The 25,421-nt window shown below is 46.9% G+C and overlaps 1 protein-coding gene across 7 annotated transcripts in view; it reads right to left on the bottom strand.

Moving 5' to 3' along the window:
* NEO1 (neogenin 1) overlaps window positions 1-25,421 on the bottom strand; it is a 169,982-nt gene that overhangs the window by 66,281 nt on the left and 78,280 nt on the right. For all 7 annotated transcript variants that reach the window (XM_038147601.1, XM_038147602.1, XM_038147603.1 and 4 more), the window contains exon 5: window positions 21,781-21,917. In XM_038147601.1, coding sequence (XP_038003529.1) covers window positions 21,781-21,917 — 137 coding nt within the window. The remainder of the gene's footprint in view (window positions 1-21,780; window positions 21,918-25,421) is intronic.

Raw genomic sequence — 25,421 nt, 5'->3', positions numbered from 1 at the left:
TCCCTCCCCCAAAACACAGAAAAAATGTTTGAATTCAAGTTGGAAAGCAGAATGTTTTGATTGTTATCTTTTAATTCCAAGAGTTAGCTGTATACAAATTAGTTGATTTTCTTCAAATGTATCCTGAACACAAAAAAGGAATTTACACTTTATATGAAAATGGGGAGTCATAACATTCTTCCTTAAAAAACAGCAAAGTATTTGGATAATACTTGGGGGGAAAAAAAAGAGATTTAAACCCCAAAACTATGTTGTAGGCAAGACAAATTCTTCCCAATCCCTGAGCACGACTGTGATGTCCTTAAAACACGCTTAATATGCAGCTACAAAATTTGCAAAGCAAACACAAGCTGCCAAAAAGGGTTCCTCTAGAGAAATACAGAAAAGTGTCGAATTAATGTACAAAAATCAGCATACCAAGACACAAAAAGGTTATAAAAATGTAAACTACGACAGCAGATTTTTTTGCAGCAAAACCAGAGCTGCAGCTTACGAACAGTTTCGGTGGCAGTGACATTCTCTAATGCAGTAAATGTGGTTTTTTTTAATATATATTTTAGAAAATTAAAGCAAATGTCCCTAGGGAGAAGGGGTGCCTGTGGCATCCTGCCTGGTGGGAATCTTTCCCTCTTCTTCCCCAGGGAAAGCAGAGAGGGGCCTGGTTTGCCTGCTCCAATGGGCTGGGTAACCTCTGCCCAGCAGCCCCAAAGGAGCATTTGATGGCCATGTTTGGCTCCTCTGGACTCTCAGAGCCTCACAGTTTCCTTGGCAAATGCCAAACCCCAGCTCCGAGGAGAGAGAGCTGGCTCCCGTGGTGGCAGAAGGGCAGGGCTGAATTCAAACAGCTATTTTACATTTACAGTGAAAAGCTTTCATTCAGAAACTGAATATGGTCCACGCTTCAGAGACCAGCCCCTAAATAAACATTCCAGAGGCAAAGTGGAATCCACTAAACTAAAATCCAATAGTCAGTGCTAGGAAACAACCAACCAGGTAAGCATGAATAGCACAGAACAAATATAAAGTATAATTATATTGATAATTAGAGAGTAAAAATCTCATGCTGTAATTCAACATATGTGGGGTTTTTTTAGGCAGAAATAATATGTTGTAAATTTATGGAGTAGGAAGTAATAGCACTAAAGTTCACAGAAAAAGGCCTGAGAAACAAGGATTTTCTCACAAGCTGAACATGAGTTCCAGTATGAGAGTGGGATGGAAGAGCTGCCCATGTGGAGGCTGGCAGCAGCTCCCTCCCCTCTCTCCACCCAACACACCCCAACCCCCCCATTGGAAGGAAAACATGAACTCTGATTTACAAGAGAGCAGTGAAAATGATCAATGACTCAGAAAATGGGCTCCAAAAGAAAAATTGAAGAGCTGGAATCAGTTACTTGAGCAAAGGCAGGTTTATGCAGCCATGGAAATGGACACCTCAAATAGGAGCTTAACAAAGAAATGCTCAGGGCTGCAGAAAGGAAATTAGTGTATATATAAATATATGTGTGTGTATATATAAATATATGTATATATATATAAAATGAATATATATATAAAATATTAATATATATAATATGAATATATGTTTTATATATATATATATAGATATATATATAGATATAGATATATAGATATATATAGATATATATATATGTGTGTGTGTGTGTGTGTGTGTGTGTGTGTGTACCACTCCTGTGCAGGAGGAATGACACAGGACTAACATCTCCACCCCTGTCCTGTCCTGGGATAACACTCCAAACAATTAATTGCTCACTCTTGCATGCCGGGATGGAAATGGGATTCCCTCCCAGCACGAGCTGCACTAAAATCCAGCAGTCCCTGAACACAGCCCTGAAGAAGCTCTCGTGTGCAGCAGCCCCATGTCCAGCAAGGCTCCTGGGGAAAGCTGTGGCCTCCAGCCTGGCACCTGGACTGCAGGCAGGCAGAGCTCTGGACATGGACCCACAAACTGCAGTTTTCACACCACTGGAATTGCCTGGGAAGCTCCTGGGTGCACAGCCACGCAGCGAGCTCTGGAGCACCCTGCATGTGAGCAGATTTTTCCCTCTGGGTTTTTCACTTGCCTTATCAGTCACAGCCCCGTTCAGACACCAACTGCACGTTGGCAAGGAACCTCTGGCAAGGCTGGCCCAGCGTCCCCCCTGTCCCCTGAACCCTGCGTGCACAGATCCAGCGTGAGCAATGTCCCTCCTGCCTGCCCTGCTCAGGAGTGGGGCCCGCTGTGCCTCAGCCCCCAAATCCACCCTCGGGGGCTCCTCTTGAGCAGGACACGTCCAGGGACACCGACACACAAAGGGGACACGGCGCCATTCGGCAGCCACGGCCAGGTGTCCAGGAGGGAACAGAAGAAAAGCAGATGGAGCAATCCCTGGCTGAGTGATTTCCTGAGGAAAGAGGAGATATCTTTGTGTTTTCTCCTCCTGGTGAGATTTTGCCTTTTAAAAGCTGCTTTTTGGCTCCAGACGAGCCTTCAGCAGCCCTAAAGCTCACAGGGATGAGCTCCATGAGACACCTCCAGGGAAAATTTATCAACTTTTGTGTGTTTTGGAGTCAGCCAACCACAGGATGTCTCTTGGTTCTGGACGATGAAGAGAAACAAGCATTCCTTTCCATCCTTCTCCCCACACAGCACTCAAGATTTACAGAACAGAGCTGGTTTGGACACAGCCCTGAGCACCCTGGGATACTGGGAGGTGTCCCTGTCCAGGGCAGGGGTGGAACTGGGTGAGCTTTGAGGTCCTTCCCACCCAAACCACTCCATGATCCCAGTTACACCCCACACCCCCTCCATGATCCCAGTTACACCCCACACCCCCTCCATGATCCCTGACACATCCCACACCTCCTCCAGGATCCCAGTTACACCCCACACCCCCTCCATGATCCCAGTTACACCCCACACCTGCTCTCCTACCCCCCAGAGCTGTGCTGTGTTTCAGAGAGGAGGGAACAAGAACTGCTTTCCCCATTTGACATCCAGGACCAGCACAGACTGAGACAGTCCCATAATGATTTTTCTGCTCAGGTTTCTATCCCTTTCCTAACAATTCCTACTATTTCATTTGGTTTTTAAGGTCCTGCATTCTCCAAAGACCTGCATCTTCCAGTTCCAGTATCTCAGGGCCATGCCAAGCCCCAGGTCAGAGACCATGGCTGTGTTACAGAAACTGGCAGAGCTGCATTTCCCTGTGCAATCCACTGAACCCCACTGTCATTTCATCACCTGCATGTTCCTTACATCACAAGGTGCTCCCAAAGCACCATTCCACAACCCCAATGAACTCAGAACATCCCAAATCCCCTTCTGCACACTCAGCAGTGCAGACTCAGCTCCACAGGTGAAAACAACACCTCGCTCCCCCTCTAATTTCCTATTAAACAATGAATTCATTCCCTTTTTCCTGCAGGAGGGAATTCACTGTGACTCACAGCACCAGTGTTTGAGGCTCTTGGTGAGTGACACTGTCAGCAGGGCTCTGGGGAAGGAAGGGCAACAACATCCTGCAAAAGGCTCTCAATAGCAAAGTGTGGCTTTTTCCACACAAAATACACATGGAATGAATTCAATCATCTACCAACACTGTATTTTAATTTTTTGTCATTTTAACAGGTCCAGACATCAGATTAACTCACCCACATTTTCCCAGATCTCCCCCAAAAGGCTTCTAAAACCCTCATGTCACACTGACCAAATCTCCTTAGTCTGATTTTTTTCAGTCTGCTGATTTAGGTGCTAGGTTACACAGCACTCTTGGGAACTCAGGATTTCACACTTCAGCTCCTCAAGAAATGTGGAGTGAAGACCATCTGGTCCCAATGATTCTCACTGTTCACTTCAGGGGTTTGCTCTGAAATAGATTTTACTAACACTGCAAGTTCAGGTACAGCCTCTCTCCAGCTCCCTCTATTTGAAAAGATAAAACACAATTTAGGACAAAAGTCTCCAATTTTGCAGAGAACACACAGACAGCAGGAATTCACTTTTCTGCTTCAGGCCATCTTCTCACCCCTTTCTCCTCACACTCCATCATGTGCTGACCCTGTGCTGTCCCTGGCAGATGTCCCAGCTCTGACAGGCTTGGAAAAAACTATCACAAGATTTGTATGTTATTAGCAAATGACTGAAAGTTTTGTATTAATTTACTTGCAAATAAACAGGAGAATAATAATTCCTTTCCCTTGTCCTTAGGAGCTCTCTGGGGAGGTTTGGAGCTGGGTTTTTTCCTCCTTCCAGGGTAACTTTTCACTGCTGTTGGGTGCTCACTGTGAACACAAACACCACGTGCCCAGTATTTGTCTAACCTCTTTGGCTGTGCCTTTGCTTTGTGTTTTTAGATCCCTTCCTCAAACTGTTTTATTTTTGGTTAACTTCTATTACACAGATCCCCCTCTACAAAAGCAAATGCTGATGGTGGTGATGGATGTCACCACCCAGGAATGGCCATCAGTTTACAGCCCTAACACCCTGATAAAGTCTGGCTTTGAGCCTGGATTCTGCATGTTCTCCATGACTACAAGGCCATTACCTCTGCTGTGGGGTTGGGAGCTTTGATGTTTGGGCAGAGGTTGGTGAGGCCTGGGCAGGGAGGGACCCTCAGGGCCACGATGGTGCTGAGCTCCATCAGAACAGAGCAGTGAGGGCAGCTGGGGCTGGAGAACTCTGAGCCCATGCTGATGCCTTGGGAAGGCTGACCTAGACAGAGCTCAAGAATAAAGTGGGGATTTAGTAGAAGGCTGCAACAGAGCCACGTTGGGCAGCACAAGAGCCCAGCCAGGGCTACACTCAAGATGAACCAAAATGCTCACAAAATGGACCACAGGGCATGAGGTCTCTCACTTTTGTAAGTTCTGGGCCATTTGCATATTTGCATACTGCAGTTAATTGTCCAATTACAGCTCCAGCCCATGCAGTCCCATCCTGCTTGTTTTTCTCTCTTCATTCCACGTTGTTTATGCTCTTGGGCCTGAGATTTGGATCCTTTGTCCCTGGGCCCCAGCTAGAGCAGGAATTGTTTTGTCTCCCTGCTCTGTGCAGAGCTCAGCACCCCCTGATGTGAAGCCCAGACCCACCCACTAAAGCAGCACAGAACCTGAAAAACAGAAAAGCTCAACTGAGGCATCGATAGCAACACACACAAACCACCCCCTTTGCCCGTATGGCCATGGAAGGGCTGTTCCTGGGGGACAAGCACACCCAGGCCCCCACAGAGGTGCAGGACAGGTGCAGGAACAGCAGAAGGAATTCCTGTGTGTCTCAGGATGATGGACAGCAGGTGGGTGCTGCTCTGACCCACAGCACCCCCATGGATCAGGGCTGTAGGATGGAATCTCCACCCACTGTGAGCCCAGGTGGGCCACAGGTCCCTCAGCTCTTCCCTGCAGGGATGAAACACTGACCTTTGTCCAAGATCAGAGAAAAGCTGCTCCATGACACCCTTCAGTGGTATTCAGCAACAGGACAGGAAGCAATGGGCACAAAAATTAAATCACAAGTTCCACCCCACTGAGAGGAAGAGCTGCTTTCCATGAGGGTGGCAGAACCCTGGAACATCTGCCCAGGAGGGTGTGGAGTCTCCCATGTTTGAGAGACATCCCAAACCCACCTGAATGACCCTGAATGGACTGCGAGGTCTCCAGAGGTCCCTTCCAATCCCAACTGCTCTGTGAATCTGCCTCAAGAGTATTTGGCCCCACCAGTGAGTGTCTGTCCTGCACTAACCTAAAATGTGATGTTTTGCCCACAACAGGGGAAGGCACAAGTGAAAACTCGAACCACCTGTGGGCTGAAGAGGTACACATTTAGGGATTCCTGTTTCCTTCTATGGGAGAGTTTTGGCCCCAATACCTTTTGCACTCGTCACGTCCCCTCCAGTGCTCCCAGTAAAACCCTTCCATCCCCAAAGACACCAAAGATTGATTTCCTTCTTGTTCAGACTGAGCCCACCCTCTGTGGGAGGACATCTCCCAAAACCTGCGCAGGGGAGGCACAGGCTGGGATTAACCTGCTGCTCTCGGGGTGACCTCCCCAGTGAAGGAGGAGCTCAGCCAAAGAAGGGATGACAGAAGAGATTTCTATATGGAAATGAGCTCACCAGATGACATGGAAAAGCTTATCAACTGTAATAAACTAGAGCAGAGCTCACTTGATGCTTATCCGAGGGTATTACTGATTACCATTCAAAGCGAGCCTTCCACGCAACTTCTCGGGTGAATTTTAGAAGTAGAAGCCTTAATCTAGGCATCAATAATGTAAAACTGTTACATTCATTATTTCTCTGTTTTACTAAGCTCTCCTTCCCCAGCCCTTCTAGGAGAAATCTCGCCTGTTTGACCCTGAATCTACTCCAAGAACCATGGAAACATCTGAATAACAGGAACGCTCATCAAAATTTAAACTTCTTACAGCACTGCCAAAGGCAATGAAATTTTTATTGAATTCCAGAGCCCTCATTTTCCACACAAAGCTGAGCTGAAGAAGAGGCCTCAGACAGCCCTGAGCACGACGAGGCCCAGAGCCTTTGGGGCCTTGTTTCCCATTTCCAGCTATTTCCAGGCAAAACCCTCAATCTCAGTTCCCACCACGCCGCCTCTGGTGTCTGATCCCTCCTGCCCCCTCCAAACAAATCCCCAGCAGGAATCCTCCATCTACCCTGGGAGTATTTAGTGGGAGGATGTGCAGCTCTGCTGCAATCACTGTGAACAATACAGTGCTCCTCCAGGATTTAGGGATGTTTATTCTGGATATATATGGTGGCTATAGGGCCGAGAGTCCTCCCTCCACTCAGAATGACACCCGAACACCTCAGTAAGAAGTGCTTTATAGCTGGAATTTGGAATATGGCACATTTGCCACTTTTATTTTCTTCCTGGAGTCTTTCAAAACTCATATTTTAAGTTTACAATTGTTCAAAAACTTTTGATATGTGAAGATTAAAAAATAATAATAATAAAAGTGCTGCCTTTGTTGAAGCTGACAGGGAGATGCCTGGAAAGCAGAGAGGGACTGCAGAGGCACCATGGACAGGCCCTGCAGGTGACAGTGCCCTGGAACCCCAGGAGCCTTCCCCAGCCCTGCCCCTCTGATGGGACTGGGGGGACATTTATGGAGCAAATCCCATATTTGAGAGGTGACTGTGGCCCCTCAGTCCCTTCTCCAGGGCAGTCACAGCTCTGAAGGGACAGATTATGGGCTGCATATTCTGAAAAATCAATGCTGAAGTGTCTCACACTGGGCACTAAAACAGCTGGATACATTTCCTCTTAATTTTTCTGTGTCCCAGTCAATTTTTTAAATGGATTCAATGCCACTTCATTTCAGCAGAGAGCAAAAATACATTCATTAGTGGTTATGAATGATTCAGGTGCCATGGAGCTGAATACCAAAACAGGAATAAATATGGATTTGAACCGAGCAGTATAAATAAATCATGGGACTATCCCCTGAATCAGGAAAAATATCAAATATTGAATATTTTCTCAATAAAGTAGCACTGTGAAGTTTGTGCAGTGCACAAGGCAGGGAGATCCTGGGGAGAAACAGCAGGAGAATATGTATTTAAGAATTTCCTAACTCCATCCCATAAGAAGGGGAAAGAGGACGTGACAAATTAAAGACAGCAAGCCTTGACATCCCATATCTTTGAATATTTCCCAGTGCAGCCCTCACAGTGAGGGGGATCATTTGTGAGCTGCAGACTGAGGAGCTCCAAAGGCCAGGAAGGACACGCATTTTAAGATTATTTCAAATATTAAGCTGTTTGTTCACTGAATACAGATTGCCTCAGATCATTTGGGGAAAAGACAAACTAGGGCTGGGAACAGTAAAAATCATTTATGGGATCAACTAAGCGCCTCTCATGTTCACCAATAGCTGCTGCTGGATCCAGGCACATCCTGGCACTACAAAAATTAGCTTTTTCCTGATCAAGTTCAAAAGAAAATATAGAGGGTTACTGCTTTGCCATGTTTTTGTCTTGTAATGACACAAACTCTGCAGGCTGGCTTTCCACATCAATTCCATTTCCTTTCCAGCTCAGTGAATGCAGGCCCATCTTCACATCAAAGTCCCTTCTAATTTACAAATCCCAAAAATAACCTTAATTACAACCCACTTCAATAACAGCTTCCGTGTAAGGAACCAGCAAACAAGACTCTGCAGCCTGAAAAGAAACAACTCAAAGGACTCAATAAAGGCCTAGATAAACATGCCTGGCATAGTGGGGGAGCAAGGGTGGACTGGCTCAGCCTTTCCCATGAAAGCTGGGAAAAACCAAATAAATTTAATAGATTGGCACAAAATAAAGAAAAAAGGCACTGTTCTTCTCAGAGCCATGGGATGAGGGGGATACAAGATGTTTACATGGAGTGGGAGAGGAAAATGGAATAATAGAAAAGAAATCTATGGGGGATTGATAAATAATGGAGAAACCACGGAGCAAACCCCAATCTGCCTGGAGAATAGGACATTACTCAGGGGAAATAACAACTACTCTCACCCTCTACTTAAATCCCCTCAGCCATCTGCCTCTGGACACTGTCAGAACATGGGATCCTGCAGCATTCCCTGTCTGGGACCACAGCTGCCACCCCTGCCTGGCTGTCACCATCCAACAGGAGCTCTTGGGGGGCTCTACCAAAAGAGATTCTCATTTCCCTTTTACAGTTTTTCATCTTCAACTGGATTCTAACTACTGAGGTACAGAATGATACAAAATAAACTTGGAGCAATCTTTGTAAACTGTGCCATAACTGCACCAAAATATTCTAATTAATCTTTCAGCTTTCCAGAATTACTGGAGGTGGAATCTGGGGCTCTTTCTTCCCACACTGCACAGGTACAAATTGGCCTTTACAATTTCTTATGTTGAAACCTGGCCCAGGACATGAGGCCAGTGAGAGCAGCAGGAATTCAGAACAGGAATTCAGGAAAGCACAGACCCCAGCAATGCTTTTTTTCTTAAATAAAATCCAGTAATTTGGGTAAAGGTAAAGAAATTGAGACAGGTATTGCATATCAGGTGCACATCTCAAATCCAAGGAAGTTTCTAATATTTAAAGCTTGTGATATTCTAGAAAAGAATTTTTCTCTCAAAGAGGGACTGCAGAGCATTCACACATTTCAACTACAAATTAGTAACAGTTAACAGACTAGGAAGTTCTAAGAGTCTTCAGGACTCAGATTTCAAATTAGTAAATTAAACAGTGACCACTTTAGCAGAGGCAAAGGAGCCTCCCTATAAAACACTGGTCAATAATTCTAAAAGACTATCTTAGAACTGTATTTGTGGCAAGGTGGTACAACAATGGATCCCTACAAGGGACAGATGGTCTTCCAAATGACATTTTACCCATCTGAGCTGTCCCAGGCAAACCAAAGAATCCTTTAGATTGGAAATGACCTCCAAAATTGAGTCCCACCGTTACCCCAGCACTGCCAGATCCATCACTAACCACAGCCCCAAGTGCCACATCCAGAATTCAAATATCCCCTTCAATCCCCAAGGTGTTCCTGCACTTCAAAGAATTTTCTCTTTTCCTTGGAAAACAACGATCAACAATTACAATCCCACGTGAAACTAAAGAAGCCAAGTTCCAGCTTTCCAACAGAACCAGCTTCACATTTGAACCCACAGTCCTTTCCCCAAGTACTCCAAGTCCTGACTGAACATTGCTGTGGTTGATGTGATGCTGCAGAGCTCTGCTAACAGCACCAGCAGTCCATGGAAACCCTTTGGAGGCTCCATAGAAGCTTTTTTCGTGTGCTCCAGCACTTGCTTACGCCCAGGGGAATTTGACATGAGCTAGCAGGACCATTGTGAAACCCTCACTCCTCCTGCTCACAGTCCTCTGGGTGTCTGCCGGGACCCTGCCAGCTGCAATGTGAGCAGCAGCAGCAGGGAGAGCAGCAGCTCTGCAATCACTCCTCTAATGGCTAATCACACTAATGATCGTTTAGGCAAATCAGCAGAGCAAGAAGCGTGCACCGTGCAGATGAGTGTGTGACTGGAGCAAAAGCACAGCCAGTGCCAAGGACAGAGCCAAAGCTGCTGCAGCCCCAGCAACCTGAGCTTGTGGAACTGAGCCTCCTCCCCAGCCCCACAAAGCCTCCAGTGGCTCCTTTCCTTTCCCACTCATGCAAATTCCCAGAGAGCAAAGCAAAGTTTCAGCCAGTTATTTAAAGCACAATGATTTGAGCCTTATGGTTTCCTCTGAAGCCAAGAGAACATACCAGGATGGTGGTAATGAACTCTTATTTTTCTACTATCTTCCCAATTGGAAGAACCTTCCTAAAAAGTAGTTTCTTCTCTATGTGGCATCTTAGGATGTGCTACAGGAAACAGGCAAAAGATAAACACTATAAATCAGAGCTATGATAGTGCTGACATTGTCAGTAAACAAAGCTTTTAATTATACATGTACTGGGAAAGCTGAAAAAAATTATTTGCCCAAAGGGGAAAGGAAAGGCAAAATTATATTTTAAAGACTCTCCAAAGCGTGGCACACAGCTTATAGTAAATCATTAGAATTTAGTGAAATGTTTGTTCTGCAGCCCTGACTCAGCTCTGAGCTGTGAGCTGCTATAAACTCACCTCAAAAGAGACTTTCAGTACAGAAAAGTGACATATTTGAAGTTCTACTTCAGCTTCTTTGGCTCCTCCCTGTGCACAAAGCCTCCCTGAGCTTCGCTGCCAACAGCAGCTCCATCCCTGTCACAGAGCCATGGGATGGTGGGGAAGGAGCCCGTTCCATCCCCCCAGAGCCCTGTCCAGCCTGGCCTTGGGCACCGCCAGGGATGCAGGGGCTGCCACAGCTCCCCTGGGCACCCTTTGCCAGGGCCTGCCCACCCTCACAGGGATCTGTGGGCCACAGTTCCTCACTTACCCAGTGGCACATTCACCAAATCCATGACTCTCCAGAGGCTGGGATCACCAGGACAGGGTGCTCTGCACAAGCCCAGGCAGATGATTCCATTGCTCCTCCCTCACTCCCCTCATTTCTCATTGTGCCTTCCTGCAGTTTCCAGCAGGATCTGCTCCGTGACCCTGCTGGGCACTGAGGTGGCACTGACTGCCCTGTGCTTCCCAAGGTCCTTCATGAATGTTATTCCATCAGGATCAACAACAATAAATGGAGATTGGAGCTCCAAAACACTACAGAGCTCTCTGAGTTACAGAACACGAAGCAGAATTATTCCCAAAGGCTGCCAAAACCGTTGTACCTCCTTCAAGTCCCATTCCACTCTGGCACATTGCTATGGAAGAAATACATTGTCCTGCCTAAGGGAAGTGCTCCTTGGGCTTGCTGATCCAGCTGCTGACAGACAAGCAGCAGAAGCAAAACCTTTTGGGGAAGGTTTTGCAACTTGCATGACTACACCCAGTGCAGGCAATACAAAGAGAAACCCCAAGCAATCCTACATTGTGTGCATTAACCTGTCAGTAATGGGGAGGTTCAGGGGGCCTTTCAAGCCTGGTAACTCAGGATGAGCACAAACCCCCTTCTATTCAAACTGTGTTCACAAAACCAAGTGCTTTACTGAAGGTAAAACCATCTGATGTGAGAGACACACAGCCTGGGGAGTGGCACTTGCAGAGCACAGGGTGCTTTGAGGTACCACAGTACAGCAATTTATATCCTCACCTGCAAAGTTATGCTGAGACTACATTTAAGCTCCTAAGGATGTGAAAATAGAGATCACAGATACAACCTTTGAGTCAGCGCTTGAAAACAAACAAGACCAGCAGAGCTGCCAGAATTTGAGACTGGTTAGAAAAATATTCAATATTAAAATAATGTTCTACCTTTCATTAACCATTGACCAGCCTGCTTTGAGCCTGATTTCCTTCTGTGAGTATCTCAGATCCTGTTCCCATTTCCCTCCAGGCCTGCTCCCAGCACCCCTCTGGAGAGGGCACCTTGAGGAGCACAAAACACCTTTATCAGGCAGCTCATATCTGCCTCCAAGGCTTCGCATCTCCTCCAGAACACTGGAAGTGTTTAACTTCCACTGCACCATAACCAAACCCTGTTTACTCCAGGAACCCAAACTCCACCGTGGTTTTCCTTTAAATTATTCTCCTCACGAAGACAAACTAATTAACTGCAAGACTACGTAGGGAATCAGCCACCACAGATAAGAGCCCTCCTCCTTCCCACAAATTACTGGATTGTTTCATCTCTGCAACTTCAGGAGGAACTTGCCTGCCAAGGACTAGAGCTTGGATAATGAGACATCCAGTAATGGCAATAATCTGGCTCCCATTAGAGAAATCAATTATCTGCTGGATGAGAGTCAGCTTAACCGTCATAAAAATTTAACTTGAAAGAAAGTATATGTTCACTTTATGGTATGGGCTCTCTCTCAAGAGTGATTGATGTGTGGTGTTCCTCAGCATTTCCCCTTTAACATCGCCCTCAGTTTTCATCACGAAATTTGGTGGTGTGAAAACAGTGCAAAAGTTTCTGCTGAAATGGAAAAAAAAAATTAAATCCCATAAATTCAAAAATTAAACTTGGAGCTTGGTTCACCCAATTAAAATGGAAGGATGACCCTGATGCACAGAGAAAAGTACTCACCATTTAGGGCACAACTCCTATAAAAAGAGTCTCACTTGGAGGCAAAAGGCATTTTAATGAGCTGCTTAGTTCACACATTCACATTTCCTGGAAGTCTCTGGCATGTGCAACTTAAAAATTACTACTGAATCTTTCAGCTTTTAGTTTGCAATTGAAATTCTGTCATCTCCCTTTGATGGGGAGTAAAAGCAGTATTAAAACCCCTATAGCTTATCTCTAGTACATACATCTACTGTGTCCTTGAATCCTTAAAAGCATCCAAGAGCACTTGGGACAATGAGCCAGCTGGGCTTACCTTTCCTACAGCACTGTATGAAAAACACACTGCAAAAAGAGTAAATCCTGGGCTGAGCAAAGCCTGTTCCAAACTAAAAAGTGTATTTTTACTTTGGAGACAAAAAAAAAAAAAAAACCCAACCCTAAATATAAACCCTGGGCAAAACCCTGCATTTTCTCTCACTGCCTGTCTAGGCCAAAGGCAAATCCTCAGCTTACTGTTTTAAAAGCCATTTTGGGGGAAAAGGATTTCTGTCCCTACAGCAGCAGCTGGTTCAAACCCCTGTTAATATGATCCTCATTTATTAGAAACTCTGCCTGAAAGAGAAAGCAGCCTTTGCAATTCCCTCAGTTCAATATCAGTTTCGACATTGTAGATATTTAAGACACTGCTGCTTAATTTAGTAACATTTTCATTATCCCCAAGGATTCCTCAAGAACATTTACAAGGAAAACCATTTGTGTGAATTCTATGGGTTACTGATCATTTGGGTTTGTCTTTCTTAATGGGTTTTTTAATAAATATATATGTATCTCACAAAGAGTTGGTTTTTTTAATTCCACATGTATCTCATCTCCCAAATCCCCACACCATTCCACTATGGACACCCATCCCAAAGGATCTCATCCCTGTCCTCATTAACCCCTGCCCATTTGGGGGCTGTTTTCTAACTGTTTTCAGCGCCACAAAAAATCCATCTGAAAGCTCTGCAGGACCTCTGTAACACAAAGACAACTTTTCCAGATATAATCAGACTTGGAGCAATCTTTGTAAACTGTGCCATAACTGCACAAAAATCTTCTAACTAATCTTTCAGCTTTCCAGAATTACTGAAGGTGGAATCTGGGGCTGTTTCTTCCCACACTGCACAGGTACAAATTTTGTATTTGCCTTTACAAACACAGGGAATTTGCCTTTACAATTACAGGGATTCCAGATGTTTCATGTGTAAGAACCTCATGATTAAAGGTTACCAGGTCTTTGGAAAAGAGACTTTGGAATAGGAAAAGCCCCCCTTGCAGCAGGATTATCTGGGGCTGCACACCCCATAGTGCCAGGGATGGTCCATACAGAGGGGCTGCACATCATCCCTGTCCTCACCACCAGGATCATCCTGGGATCATCCCAGCCTCCTCCTGGCCACAGGGATGCATCCCACCGACCAGGGAACACGCAGCAGCTGCCCCTGCCCAGCCTGAGCCCAGGAAAGGCTGGAAAACCTCCCAGCCCTGAGCTGCCGACGCCCCCCGCCTGGAACGCGGCGGCAAGGCAGAGATCACGGCCTGGCAGGGCTCCCCTGAGCTGCTCCTACAACACATTCACTGCCCTCTGACACCAGCACAGAATGCTAAACATCTGCACTGCTACCAGAGCACGCTCCTTGAAATTCCAGCAAAGCTCATTGGTGACTTTTGGAAATGCAGCTAAAGAAAACAAATGTTGGTGCCCCCACTGAGAACCAAGGCAAGCTCTCTTCCACGTGTCAGGGGCTGGTCAAATGTTCCTCCTGGTCTTAGAAAAACATCAAGACAGACCAAAAAACCTGCAAACTTACAACAGTCCAGCTACAGAACAAGATTTAGGCACTGAGCAGGAAAAGCAGAGGTTCTGCTGAGCCCAAGCCCCGTGGAACAGAAATCAGGTCAGTCTTGAACACAGGAGTGGGACTTTGCATGATGCAAAGAACATCTTGGGGAAGCTTACCTTCAGTATTAAAAATTACACCTCTCCTGAAGATGGGCTTTTCTAGTGCCCAGGTACAATCTGAATAAGCGATGAAGCCTTAAAATAACACTCCCCTGTCCTTCCTCTCCCATGTCCCTAAATATCTGTTTATAACTTTTTCACCAGCCACACTTATCTTGAATACAAATGTGAGAGGCAAAAATTCCCAGTTAGTTCAATTCACAAGTAAAGTGTGAACTCCATTCACATTAAACTACACCAAGGAGCAACAGTGAGGACTTTCAGAAAGCCTTTTCAGACAAACAGTGAAGTGCAGTGGTAGAGACCCAAATTGCAGGGAGTTCAGCTCATCCACCATCCACACCAGACTCTGGTCTGTGCCCTTGTTTGCATCACTACAAAAAAAAAAAAGATCTCTAATTACTCATTACATTTTCAGGGCAAGAAATAACTCTTATGAAGTCAAGGTGTTGTTTTTACTTCCAAGAGCTTCCCCAAGCAGCACATTCTGAGACCCCCAAAAAGGAAAATATTTTGTCCCCCACGTGAGCCTTTGACAAGTTCAGGTTCATGCAGCATCTCCTGAATCTCTAATTGAGGAGCAGCCCATTATCACATACAGCACTGAGCTTAATTAGAGAGGGAAATCGATGAAGATCATCTAGAAAGTATGAGAGAGGTCTGAGCAATTTTCAGGGATGGTTCAAATTTCTTCCCTGGAATTGTTTTCAATAATAATGAAAGCTTAATGCAAAAATAACAGTTACCCAGACATATTACTCTGCTGCTGCAGGATTTAATGTGCTTTGCAAACAGCTACAATTTCTGGGGCAGGATGGCATCAGCTTTTATCAAAGCAGCTGCCCAGAGAACCCTGGAAAACAAGCCCAGGGTTCTTCACATTCAGGCTCTTCCTTCTGCAGCTGTCCTGGTGTTTTAAAGAAAGTCTTGACTTGCCTCACATATCCTGGCACATTCTCATTTTATTTTAATAACAAGTCATATGTTAATAGATGCATAATCACAACTAGTTTTTAAGCCAAATTTTTCAATTAAAAATTTAAAATAATTGCATGCCACGAGTAATCAAAGTACTAGAGACCCCAGCAAGAGCAAAGGCAGCAGGGAAATCAAGGTGAGGCAATGCTGCCAACCCCTCCAGAACACAGCAGTCACTGTTCCCTGACACTGCAGGACCAACACTCAAAAATATCCCATTTTCTGCTGGAATAAAGCTTTGCCATTGCTGTAAGCCTTGTCAGCTCAACTGAAAATATTTCCAGCACTTCCTTCTAAAGCACAAAGTGGACAATTCCATCAAAACATTTCTGCATTGGGTTTTTTCCACACAATTTGCTCTGGCAGCACGAACGAGGCCGTGATCAGCCAGTTGCCACATGCAATCTCTGATTTATCATTACAGATACCCCAAAAGAAGCTTCTCTTGTTTTATTTTTAAATTCAGTTACATTAACACAGTGAGACATTTCACGCAGAATATTTAAGATACTCTATCAGACACTGAATGCTGTCCTAGACAACTCATAGAAGTTGATTTTCTGCTATTCCAAAAACTCACTGAAAGGCAATAACAAGCAACAGCAAAGAGCAACAGTCACTCTTCTCCCACAAACACACGGACTTTAGAGGCTTCAAACCTGCCATGTCAATTTTATAGGAGAATGAAAATGGAAATTTTATTTTGTTTTTGATTTCTCTGGTTCATTATTAACCGCAGTAAATATTTTAACAGGAAGAGAAAATCCCCCCAAGCTGCTGGTCCCCACCCCAGCACCAAGGCAGGCCACAGGAAAGCCCTGCGGTGACCTCACTCAGCCCCAGCCCCTGCACAAACCCCCAGGGCAATGGGCACAGCCATAAATTTGAAATACTGCCCAGATGAAGGCTGAACTTGTGACCTTCCCAGTATTTAACTGCCACTCTGGCTCTTCCAGGCTGAGCAGATTCAATACAGTTACTACCTGTTTCCCCAGCTCTGCTGTCATCACTTCCCAGTCTTATCTGAGGGAAATGCTACAGATTCTTTCATGCCTGGGGAGAGCAAAACAAATTTTTCCAGCGCTCCCAATTCATTACAGGTGTTGTAAATAACCTGGTAGCAGCACCCACAGTGAGGGGAGAGCGCTGTCACTACAGCCAAGAGAGAGTGAATTTCAGACACCAAATTCTTGCCTCCACCATGGGAAGTGTCCTGCCCCTGCTTGGCCTGGACTGTGGTGACCTGTTGGATTAGGCCCTTTTCTGACCCAGAGATGGGGCAACTGAGAGGCGTTTAAAAACTTTTATTCCATTTTCAGTCTCACGAGAAGGGTGGGACAATACAGATGTTATAATCCACACCATCACAATCAGAAGCCAAGTATTTCCTGATTCCATTACAAGCATTTCTTGGCCCATCAGCTTTAGCCACATCGTGCTGTAAGTGCCTTAAAGCCAATCATCTAAAATTACCCCTCCTGGGTCCCACTACAATGCATCTTTCACAGTTCTGTTTCTCCAAAGTATCCGGTTTTACTCGCAAGGCCATCCTTTGAAACTTGTTTCTAGCTGCATTTCTCTCTCAGCAATGTCTGTCCTGTTCCATGGCATCTCCAAGTCAGCATTTCTTATCTCAAGGTTTGCATACAGATGCACACTGTGTGAGCCTTCTGTCAGGCTGGGAGAATTCTCTACAAATCCATTTCCCACAGTCACCCCTGCTTTTGCACCCCAGGAAAACTGAGGAGGTCCCTTTTGCACATTCTGTGACACTCTGGGTACAAAGGTGCCCACAGGTTTTGTCCATTCCGTGTTTGGCCCTACCCCAAGTGTGGGCAGGATTCAGCAATGTCCAGCTTTAGGGGCTGGCACTCTCTCAGCCACAGCTTTCCCTGGGACACTCCCTGCTCTCTCCCACATGGAACCACTTCTCAGATGCACCAGGCAAGGGTTCAGTGTGTGACCAGTGGGTCTGTGAAATCTCCAGTTTGCAGAGACACAGAACCACTGAATGGTTTGGGTTGGGAGGCTCCTGACAGGTGATCACATCCACCCCCTGCCATGGCAGGGACACCTTCCACTAGCCCAGGTTGTGCCAAGCCCTGTCCAGCCTGGCCTTGGACACTTCCAGGAATAGGGCAGCCAAAATTCCCTGCCAAAGGTAAGGAAATTTCTTGACGCTACCTCCCAGATACACAATGCAGAAAAAGAGACTGAGGACAGAAATTTGTGCAGAATTCTTCTGGACTCTTTAGTTTCTTTCTAGTCAAGTTAAAGGCCATTTCCCTGATCCAGGCCTTCTGTGATGTAGGTAGGGAAACAAATCCCAATAATTTTTTAAACCCAGCATGAGGGCAATAGAAGGCTCCTCTAGCACCTTTTTCCTTACGACACAGGGGTTCAACTATTCTCAGGTATGTGAAACTGGTGCTATCCTTAAGTGCCACCAGCAGGATCTGAGTAACGGCACTGGAGGTATCACTCCTCCCAACTGAAAATGGTGCCCAAAGCAACAGAACACACCCCAGGAACTCCCAAGATTGGTGGCTGTACAGTCCCATATAGGCTGCACTATCCCACACAGGCTGTATGTCCCACACAGGCTGCATGTCCCACACAGGCTGCATGTCCCACACAGGCTGCGTGTCCCACACAGGCTGCGTGTCCCACACAGGCTGCACGGTCCCACACAGGCTGCACGGTCCCACACAGGCTGCATGTCCCACACAGGCTGCACAGTCCCACACAGGCTGCATGTCCCACACAGGCTGCACAGTCCCACACAGGCCGTATGTCCCACACAGGCTGTATGTCCCACACAGGCTGCACGGTCCCACACAGGCTGCACGGTCCCACACAGGCTGTATGTCCCACACAGGCTGTATGTCCCACACAGGCTGTATGTCCCACACAGGCTGCACGGTCCCGCACAGGCTGCACAGTCCCGCATAGGCTGTATGTCCCACACAGGCTGCATGTCCCACACAGGCTGCACGGTCCCACACAGGCTGCACGGTCCCACACAGGCTGCACGGTCCCACACAGGCTGCGTGTCCCACACAGGCTGCACAGTCCCACACAGGCTGCACGGTCCCACACAGGCTGTATGTCCCACACAGGCTGCACGGTCCCACACAGGCTGCACGGTCCCACACAGGCTGTATGTCCCACACAGGCTGCACGGTCCCACACAGGCTGCATGTCCCACACAGGCTGCACGGTCCCACACAGGCTGTATGTCCCACACAGGCTGCACAGTCCCACACAGGCTGCATGTCCCACACAGGCTGCATGTCCCACACAGGCTGTATGTCCCACACAGGCTGTATGTCCCACACAGGCTGCACGGTCCCACACAGGCTGCACGGTCCCACACAGGCTGCACGGTCCCGCATAGGCTGTATGTCCCACACAGGCTGCATGTCCCACACAGGCTGCGTGTCCCACACAGGCTGCGTGTCCCACACAGGCTGCACAGTCCCACACAGGCTGCACGGTCCCACACAGGCTGTATGTCCCACACAGGCTGCACGGTCCCACACAGGCTGTATGTCCCACACAGGCTGCACGGTCCCACACAGGCTGCACGGTCCCACACAGGCTGCACGGTCCCACACAGGCTGCACAGTCCCACACAGGCTGTATGTCCCACACAGGCTGCACAGTCCCACACAGGCTGCACAGTCCCACACAGGCTGCACAGTCCCACACAGGCTGCACGGTCCCACACAGGCTGCATGTCCCACACAGGCTGTACGGTCCCACACAGGCTGTATGTCCCACACAGGCTCTGTGTCCCACACAGGCTGCATGTCCCACACAAGGCTGTACGGTCCCACACAGGCTCTGTGTCCCACACAGGCTGTATGTCCCACACAGGCTGCACAGTCCCACACAGGCTGCATGTCCCACACAGGCTGCACTGTCCCACACAGGCTGCACTGTCCCACACAGGCTTTCCCCAGCCACTCCCTCGTACCTTACACAAACCCAGGGTAAAACTCAGGTATTTTCCTGTACAGTCCCAGTGTGACACACCTGAGAGCACCCTCCCCCCAGGGACGGTCAGGAATTTCAACCCCGCTGCCATGGAAGGAGAATTCCAGTGGCCAGCACCATACCAGAGACACTCATTTGCTTGCAGGGTTTTGTATCCTTGTCAGAGGACACAGAAAAGCTGACCATGGAGCAAAGGGACCTTTAAGAGCATTCCTCTGAGTCCATGCACACGTCAAACTTACAAGCGGATAAAGCAGGTTGGTTCTGCCTGCAAATTTCAGTCAACCCATACCTGGCACTGCCAGGAAACCTCAGTCAAGAGGCAGCCACAGGAACACCTCTCCAGTTCCACTGCCCTAACACTGCCAAGCAATGGCATCACCCCCTTGGCACAGAGTTCCATGTCTGAACTGCCATGAGGAAATGTTATTAGAAGGAAAAAGACTGGCTGCCTAAGCACAACCCCCAGTACAGAGTGAAACCTCTGACAAGAAACAAGGGCTTCAAGGAGAGCTGCAGAAAAATACAGTACCCAAAAATGAATTCCTTGTCTGAAATGCTGCCAGACTAATTTCCAAGAATGGCAGAAAGAACGTAAATTAAGCAAAATCATGCTGTTATTAGGTGGAGAGAGATGACAATTTCTTTGGTCTAGAAGAAAATGATCCAGGGATCAGGTAACAGTTATTCAAGCTATTCAACCCTGCAGCAAAGTACAGTAATGCAGAAATACAATTACTCCCTACAGTGACCTCTCAAGGAAAGTAGAACTAAGATTAGAACTAAGAAGCAAAATCAGAAATGTCACTATCTGAAATGCACTCTGTAGAATCTTTAATGTATTTTAATACTCAAGCATAAAAGATTTTCTTTCCAGTTGCAGGTGGATAACAAAACATCAGCATGGAAGGCCTGGCAGAACATTCTAATCTTCATAACCAAATGAAGAAATCCTTTACAATGGTTCAGCTAAGGAGCAAAAGAGTTGCCTCAGCTCACTTTCATCCCAGGTGACCTAGCTGGATGTCCTGCACTAAGGCTCCTCTCAGCTTTATCCACAACCTGCTTAATTACATCATATCATTAATGTTATTAATTGCTGTCACTGCCCATAAAACACAAAATCAATTCTGTAAAATGGAGAGGCTGGAACTGAATTAAACACAGCCCACAGTGAGCTGTTTGAAGCCACAGTAAAATGTTCTGAAGCCTCAAGCTTGGAGCTATTTCCACAGCCAGAGCACCAAATCTTTATTCTTTTGGCCAAGATACAAGGTAGGAAAAATGTGAGGTTTTCTGACTGACCAGACAGAGTCTGAGCTTCCTTTTGGTCAGAAAAGCCATCCTTTCATTTATAGAAAACCCTTCGTTTATGGATGTTCAGTGAATAAATTTCTCCCCCCAGAATTACTTTTTAGACCAACTTTGTAGCACCACAGTCCAGAGTAAACCAAGTCAGGTAAGCTCTTACAAGGACCCTGCATATGCTACGAAACTCCAGAGAAAGAACTGCAAACCCCTGCTAGGGTCCAATCAGTAAAAAAGAGATTTCCTCATGGAATGTAAGAAAGGCAAGGAAGGCAAGCTTTTACCTGAATTTTTTCCCACTCCTTACCAAGTCAATTTTTTTACTTACCCAGTCTGCTTTATTTCCTTTTTTATGTATAGTAAGATGCATTTTAAAACTACATTATCAATATTTCAGTATTTTTTCTAGTAAAAATAGCTTGCAACAGTAAGCAAAACAGTTACACACACAATAAACCAGCATATTACCAAATATCTCTGCTTTTATCTTCTCACAAGCTCAATGAAAACAACAAAGTATTTAAGGATTATGAAAAATGCATTAGGGCTGTCCTTTCCAAAGACAGCCAGGTTGCAGTACCACAGGTTGACTTTCAGATGGGATCAGCCACACTGCGGCCTTGGCCCTCCTGCAGCTATATGACATCAACCACATTTAATACTACAGGAGCAGACAGAGCAGCTTTTAAGCACCCTCAGGCTGTATCATGGAAGCACGTTGCTCATTTGGCTGTTTAGGAAATCATAAGCAGTTTGGATAATAAATCAGAGTAACAATATTTATAACGGTACTGGAGGGGGCTCGGTTTTTAGCGGGGCACAGAACCGATCTCAGAACCAACTCAGGTATTCAGCTCTTTAGGTATTCAGCCATCTGGAGAAGTGCTCTCTGAAAACGAACACCTCTGACCCACCTTGCACTGCCAGCTCTGCCTGGGCCTCCAGGGTGTCGTTGCCGCTCTCGGCGATGCAGGTGAAGGTCCCGGCGTCGGCCTCGGCCACGTCCCGGATCTCCAGCACCCCCCCGGGCAGCAGCTGGAACCGGCCAGACCTGCAACACAGAGACACACAGAGGTCACTCCAGGGACACTCCATGGACACGGCCTCAGACCTGCAACACAGGGACACACAGGGACAGGGTCACTCCAGGGACACTCCATGGACACGGCCTCAGATCTGCACACACAGGGACACACAGGGACAGGGTCACTCCAGGGACACTCCACGGGTCACTCCATGGACACGGCCTCAGACCTGCAACACAGAGACACACAGGGACAGGGTCACTCCAGGGACACTCCATGGACACGGCCTCAGACCTGCAACACAGAGACACACAGGGACAGGGTCACTCCAGGGACACTCCACGGGTCACTCCATGGACACGGCCTCAGACCTGCAACACAGGGACACACAGGGACAGGGTCACTCCAGGGACACTCCACGGGTCACTCCATGGACACGGCCTCAGACCTGCAACACAGGGACACACAGGGACAGGGTCACTCCAGGGACACTCCACGGGTCACTCCATGGACATGGCCTCAGACCTGCAACACAGGGACACACAGGGACAGGGTCACTCCAGGGACACTCCAAGGACACGGCCTCAGACCTGCAACACAGGGACACACGGGGACAGGGTCACTCCAGGCACACTCCATGGGTCACTCCATGGACATGGCCTCAGATCAGCACACACAGGGACACACAGGGACAGGGTCATTCCAGGGACACTCCAGGGGTCACTCCATGGACACGGCCTCAGATCTGCACACACAGGGACCCTGTCATTGCATGGATGTGGCCTTGGCCACGTCCCAGATCTCCAGGACACCCCTGGCCAGCAGCTGGAAGCACCCAGACCTGCACACCCAGGGACAGGGTCATTGCATGGACATGGCCTCGGCCATACCCAGATCCCCGGGATACCCTGGCCAGACCTGCACACACAAGGACATGGTCATTCCAGGGACACCACCCCAGTGTGAGACACAGAGGAGTTATAATCACACCATCACATCCCAGACTGAAAATTAAGTTCAACCCTATCAATTCCATGAGAGCAGCTCATCTTTTTGCACTTGCAGCTTCACTTGTTCTTAATTAAATGTGATTCAAGGTATTTAGTCAAGAGCAGCCAGAACTGAAGAAAAATGAGGTATTGTAATCACATAATTAAGAAAAGGGCATTCTGCAGATCCAGCTGGAATGACTGACTGCTTGGAAAGCTGAGGGGAGTACAACAGGAGAGACTGTGCCTTTACAGCACAAGGACAGCAGTGCACATTATACAATGCACAGGAACTGAAACTCTGTGAAAAGGTAAGCCATCCCTGAGAGATGAAATACTTCAGAATAAGATAGAGGTCATAAGAAATTCAAAATACAGATTCATCAGGTGACAAAGGGTCTGTACAGAACCCTCCCCTCTGATTTGCAAAGGGCAGGGAAGGGTTCCTAACCCAGCCCTTACAATCTGTCTGCTTTTGCTGCTAAATGGGGCACACAAAGGTGGCACTTCAGGCTCAGTGCAGCCCTCTCAGCCTCCAGCCACATCCTCCTCCACTGCAGCCATCACTGCCCCTCACCTGATACAAATTTGTACATGATTTTTTCAAGTTCCTTCAACACTCCAAGTTTCCACATAAAATACCAAATAAACTTCCCAATAAAATGCCGAGAACCCCAAGCCAGGCCAAGAAGCTGTGCTGGGATGCTGACCCAGAGCCATCCCCATTTGCAGCTGGAAAAGGAGGAGTCTGGGGGATAGGGAAGGGAACCTGGTGGCTTCCTACCTGGCACTCTCAAGGGCAGGAAGGGACTGAGTCCTGTCAATATATTAACATTACAACAATTGCCTTTTTGGTCTCTATTTGGAATGGCCAATGGACAAAAATCAACCTCGGTGCTTTCTCCATTTGAAAGTTTTCCTGGAATTACATCAGCAGGACCAATCCTGACCTGCTTGGACAGCAAAACTGTTGGGGCACAGTGTTTTGCCTCATCTCACTATTATTTATCAGATAAATATTGATTCATGATCCTACTGTAACTGCTGATCAAATTTCTGGTTAATACATTTAAAAGCAGAGCAAACAAAACCATAACTGGCATTAAGTGTTAAAAGCATCCCAAGAGATATCCCTGTCCTGGTGCTCCGTAAGGAAAGCCACACTGTTCCCATGAGAAACACCAGGACTACAGAAAGGCTGGCTTGGAAGAAGTGCAGGGAATTTGAGTGAAGATATGAGTTTGAAAAATCACATTAAGAGCTTCCCAAATGCTGGGAAAAATGTCCCAGGCTTGCGTGGGAATGGCACATCAGACAGGCTCTAAAACCAGGCCTGAAGAAAAACACCAGAGTAAGACAAGCCTGGACTTTGACACATCCATCCATGAAATTTCCAACCTTCTTTTATTATGTAAAAGAGCTGCTTTGACTTTTTGTTCTTGCAGCAGAGAATGTGCTGAGGGCTGGGGTGAAAGCAGGGAGCTGGATCTGCCAGGGACAGCGGGACACGGAGCAGGGAAGAAGGGTGGCTGTGCTGAGCTGGGGTCGGTCTCTTTCTCCGGGCAACAACAGACAGAACAAGAGGACACAGTCTCGAGCTGTGCCAAGGGAGATCCAGGCTGGAATTGAGGAGGAAGTTTTTCACAGAAAGAGTGGTCAAATACTGGAATCATCTGCCCAGGGAGGTGGTGGAGTCACCATCCCCGGATGTGTTTAAAGAAAGACTGGATGTGGCACTTGGTGCCATGATCTGGTTGAGGTGTTGGAACATGGGTTGGACTCGATGATCTTAAAGGTCTCTTCCAACCTAGAAATTCTGTGATTCTGTGAAGGAGCTGTGCCCCAAGAACTGCCACTGTCGCATCCTCAAGGAATGATCAAAGGCCATCAGCATATCCATGGCATTTTGAGGACATTAATGCCTTTTCCAGGAGATCCACAGTCACCCTCTAAAAGCAACATGTGCCTTAGGGAGCTCCTTTCCCACTGCCAGCCTCTGGAAAAATTACTGACAGCAGTCGGGATGGTACTAAAACTCTTAAAAACTATTCCCCCGTGTCACTTCAGCTTGTCCTAGGGGATCTCACAAACTACTTGCAGCATCGGAGTATTTGTGGGAATTCTGTTCAGCCATCTCAACATGTGCCACGTTTGTATTCCCTTGGATTATTTTCCCCCAGAAAACCCAGAGTTCAATTTCCCAATAGGTGATTCAGTGGAAGTTTAATGGAAGAAAACAATAATCTGCCAGACTCCTTGGTGATTCCCTCTGTATGAATCAGCTGTGGAAAAATTCTGGACTTAAAGCACAGCTGCTTTTATAATAAAGCAAAACATCTTAATTTTGTAAGGACAATGAAGCGTTTTCACAAAAGAGTGAGGCAATCAGATTTCAGACACTGGAGACAAAGAATCAGCTTAATATAAAAGTGATAACATAATTTGAAGTGTCATTAAAAACAACAAAGATTGATCACTCAGATGTCAGGGAAGAGGAAAATCAAATTCCAGCCTTTTATATGCATTCCATACAGCCCTCAC

Source organism: Motacilla alba, chromosome 10 (genome assembly GCF_015832195.1).
Source record: "Motacilla alba alba isolate MOTALB_02 chromosome 10, Motacilla_alba_V1.0_pri, whole genome shotgun sequence".
In the NCBI taxonomy this organism is placed as follows: domain Eukaryota; kingdom Metazoa; phylum Chordata; class Aves; order Passeriformes; family Motacillidae; genus Motacilla; species Motacilla alba.
This window is presented reverse-complemented; position numbering and strand designations above follow the sequence as displayed.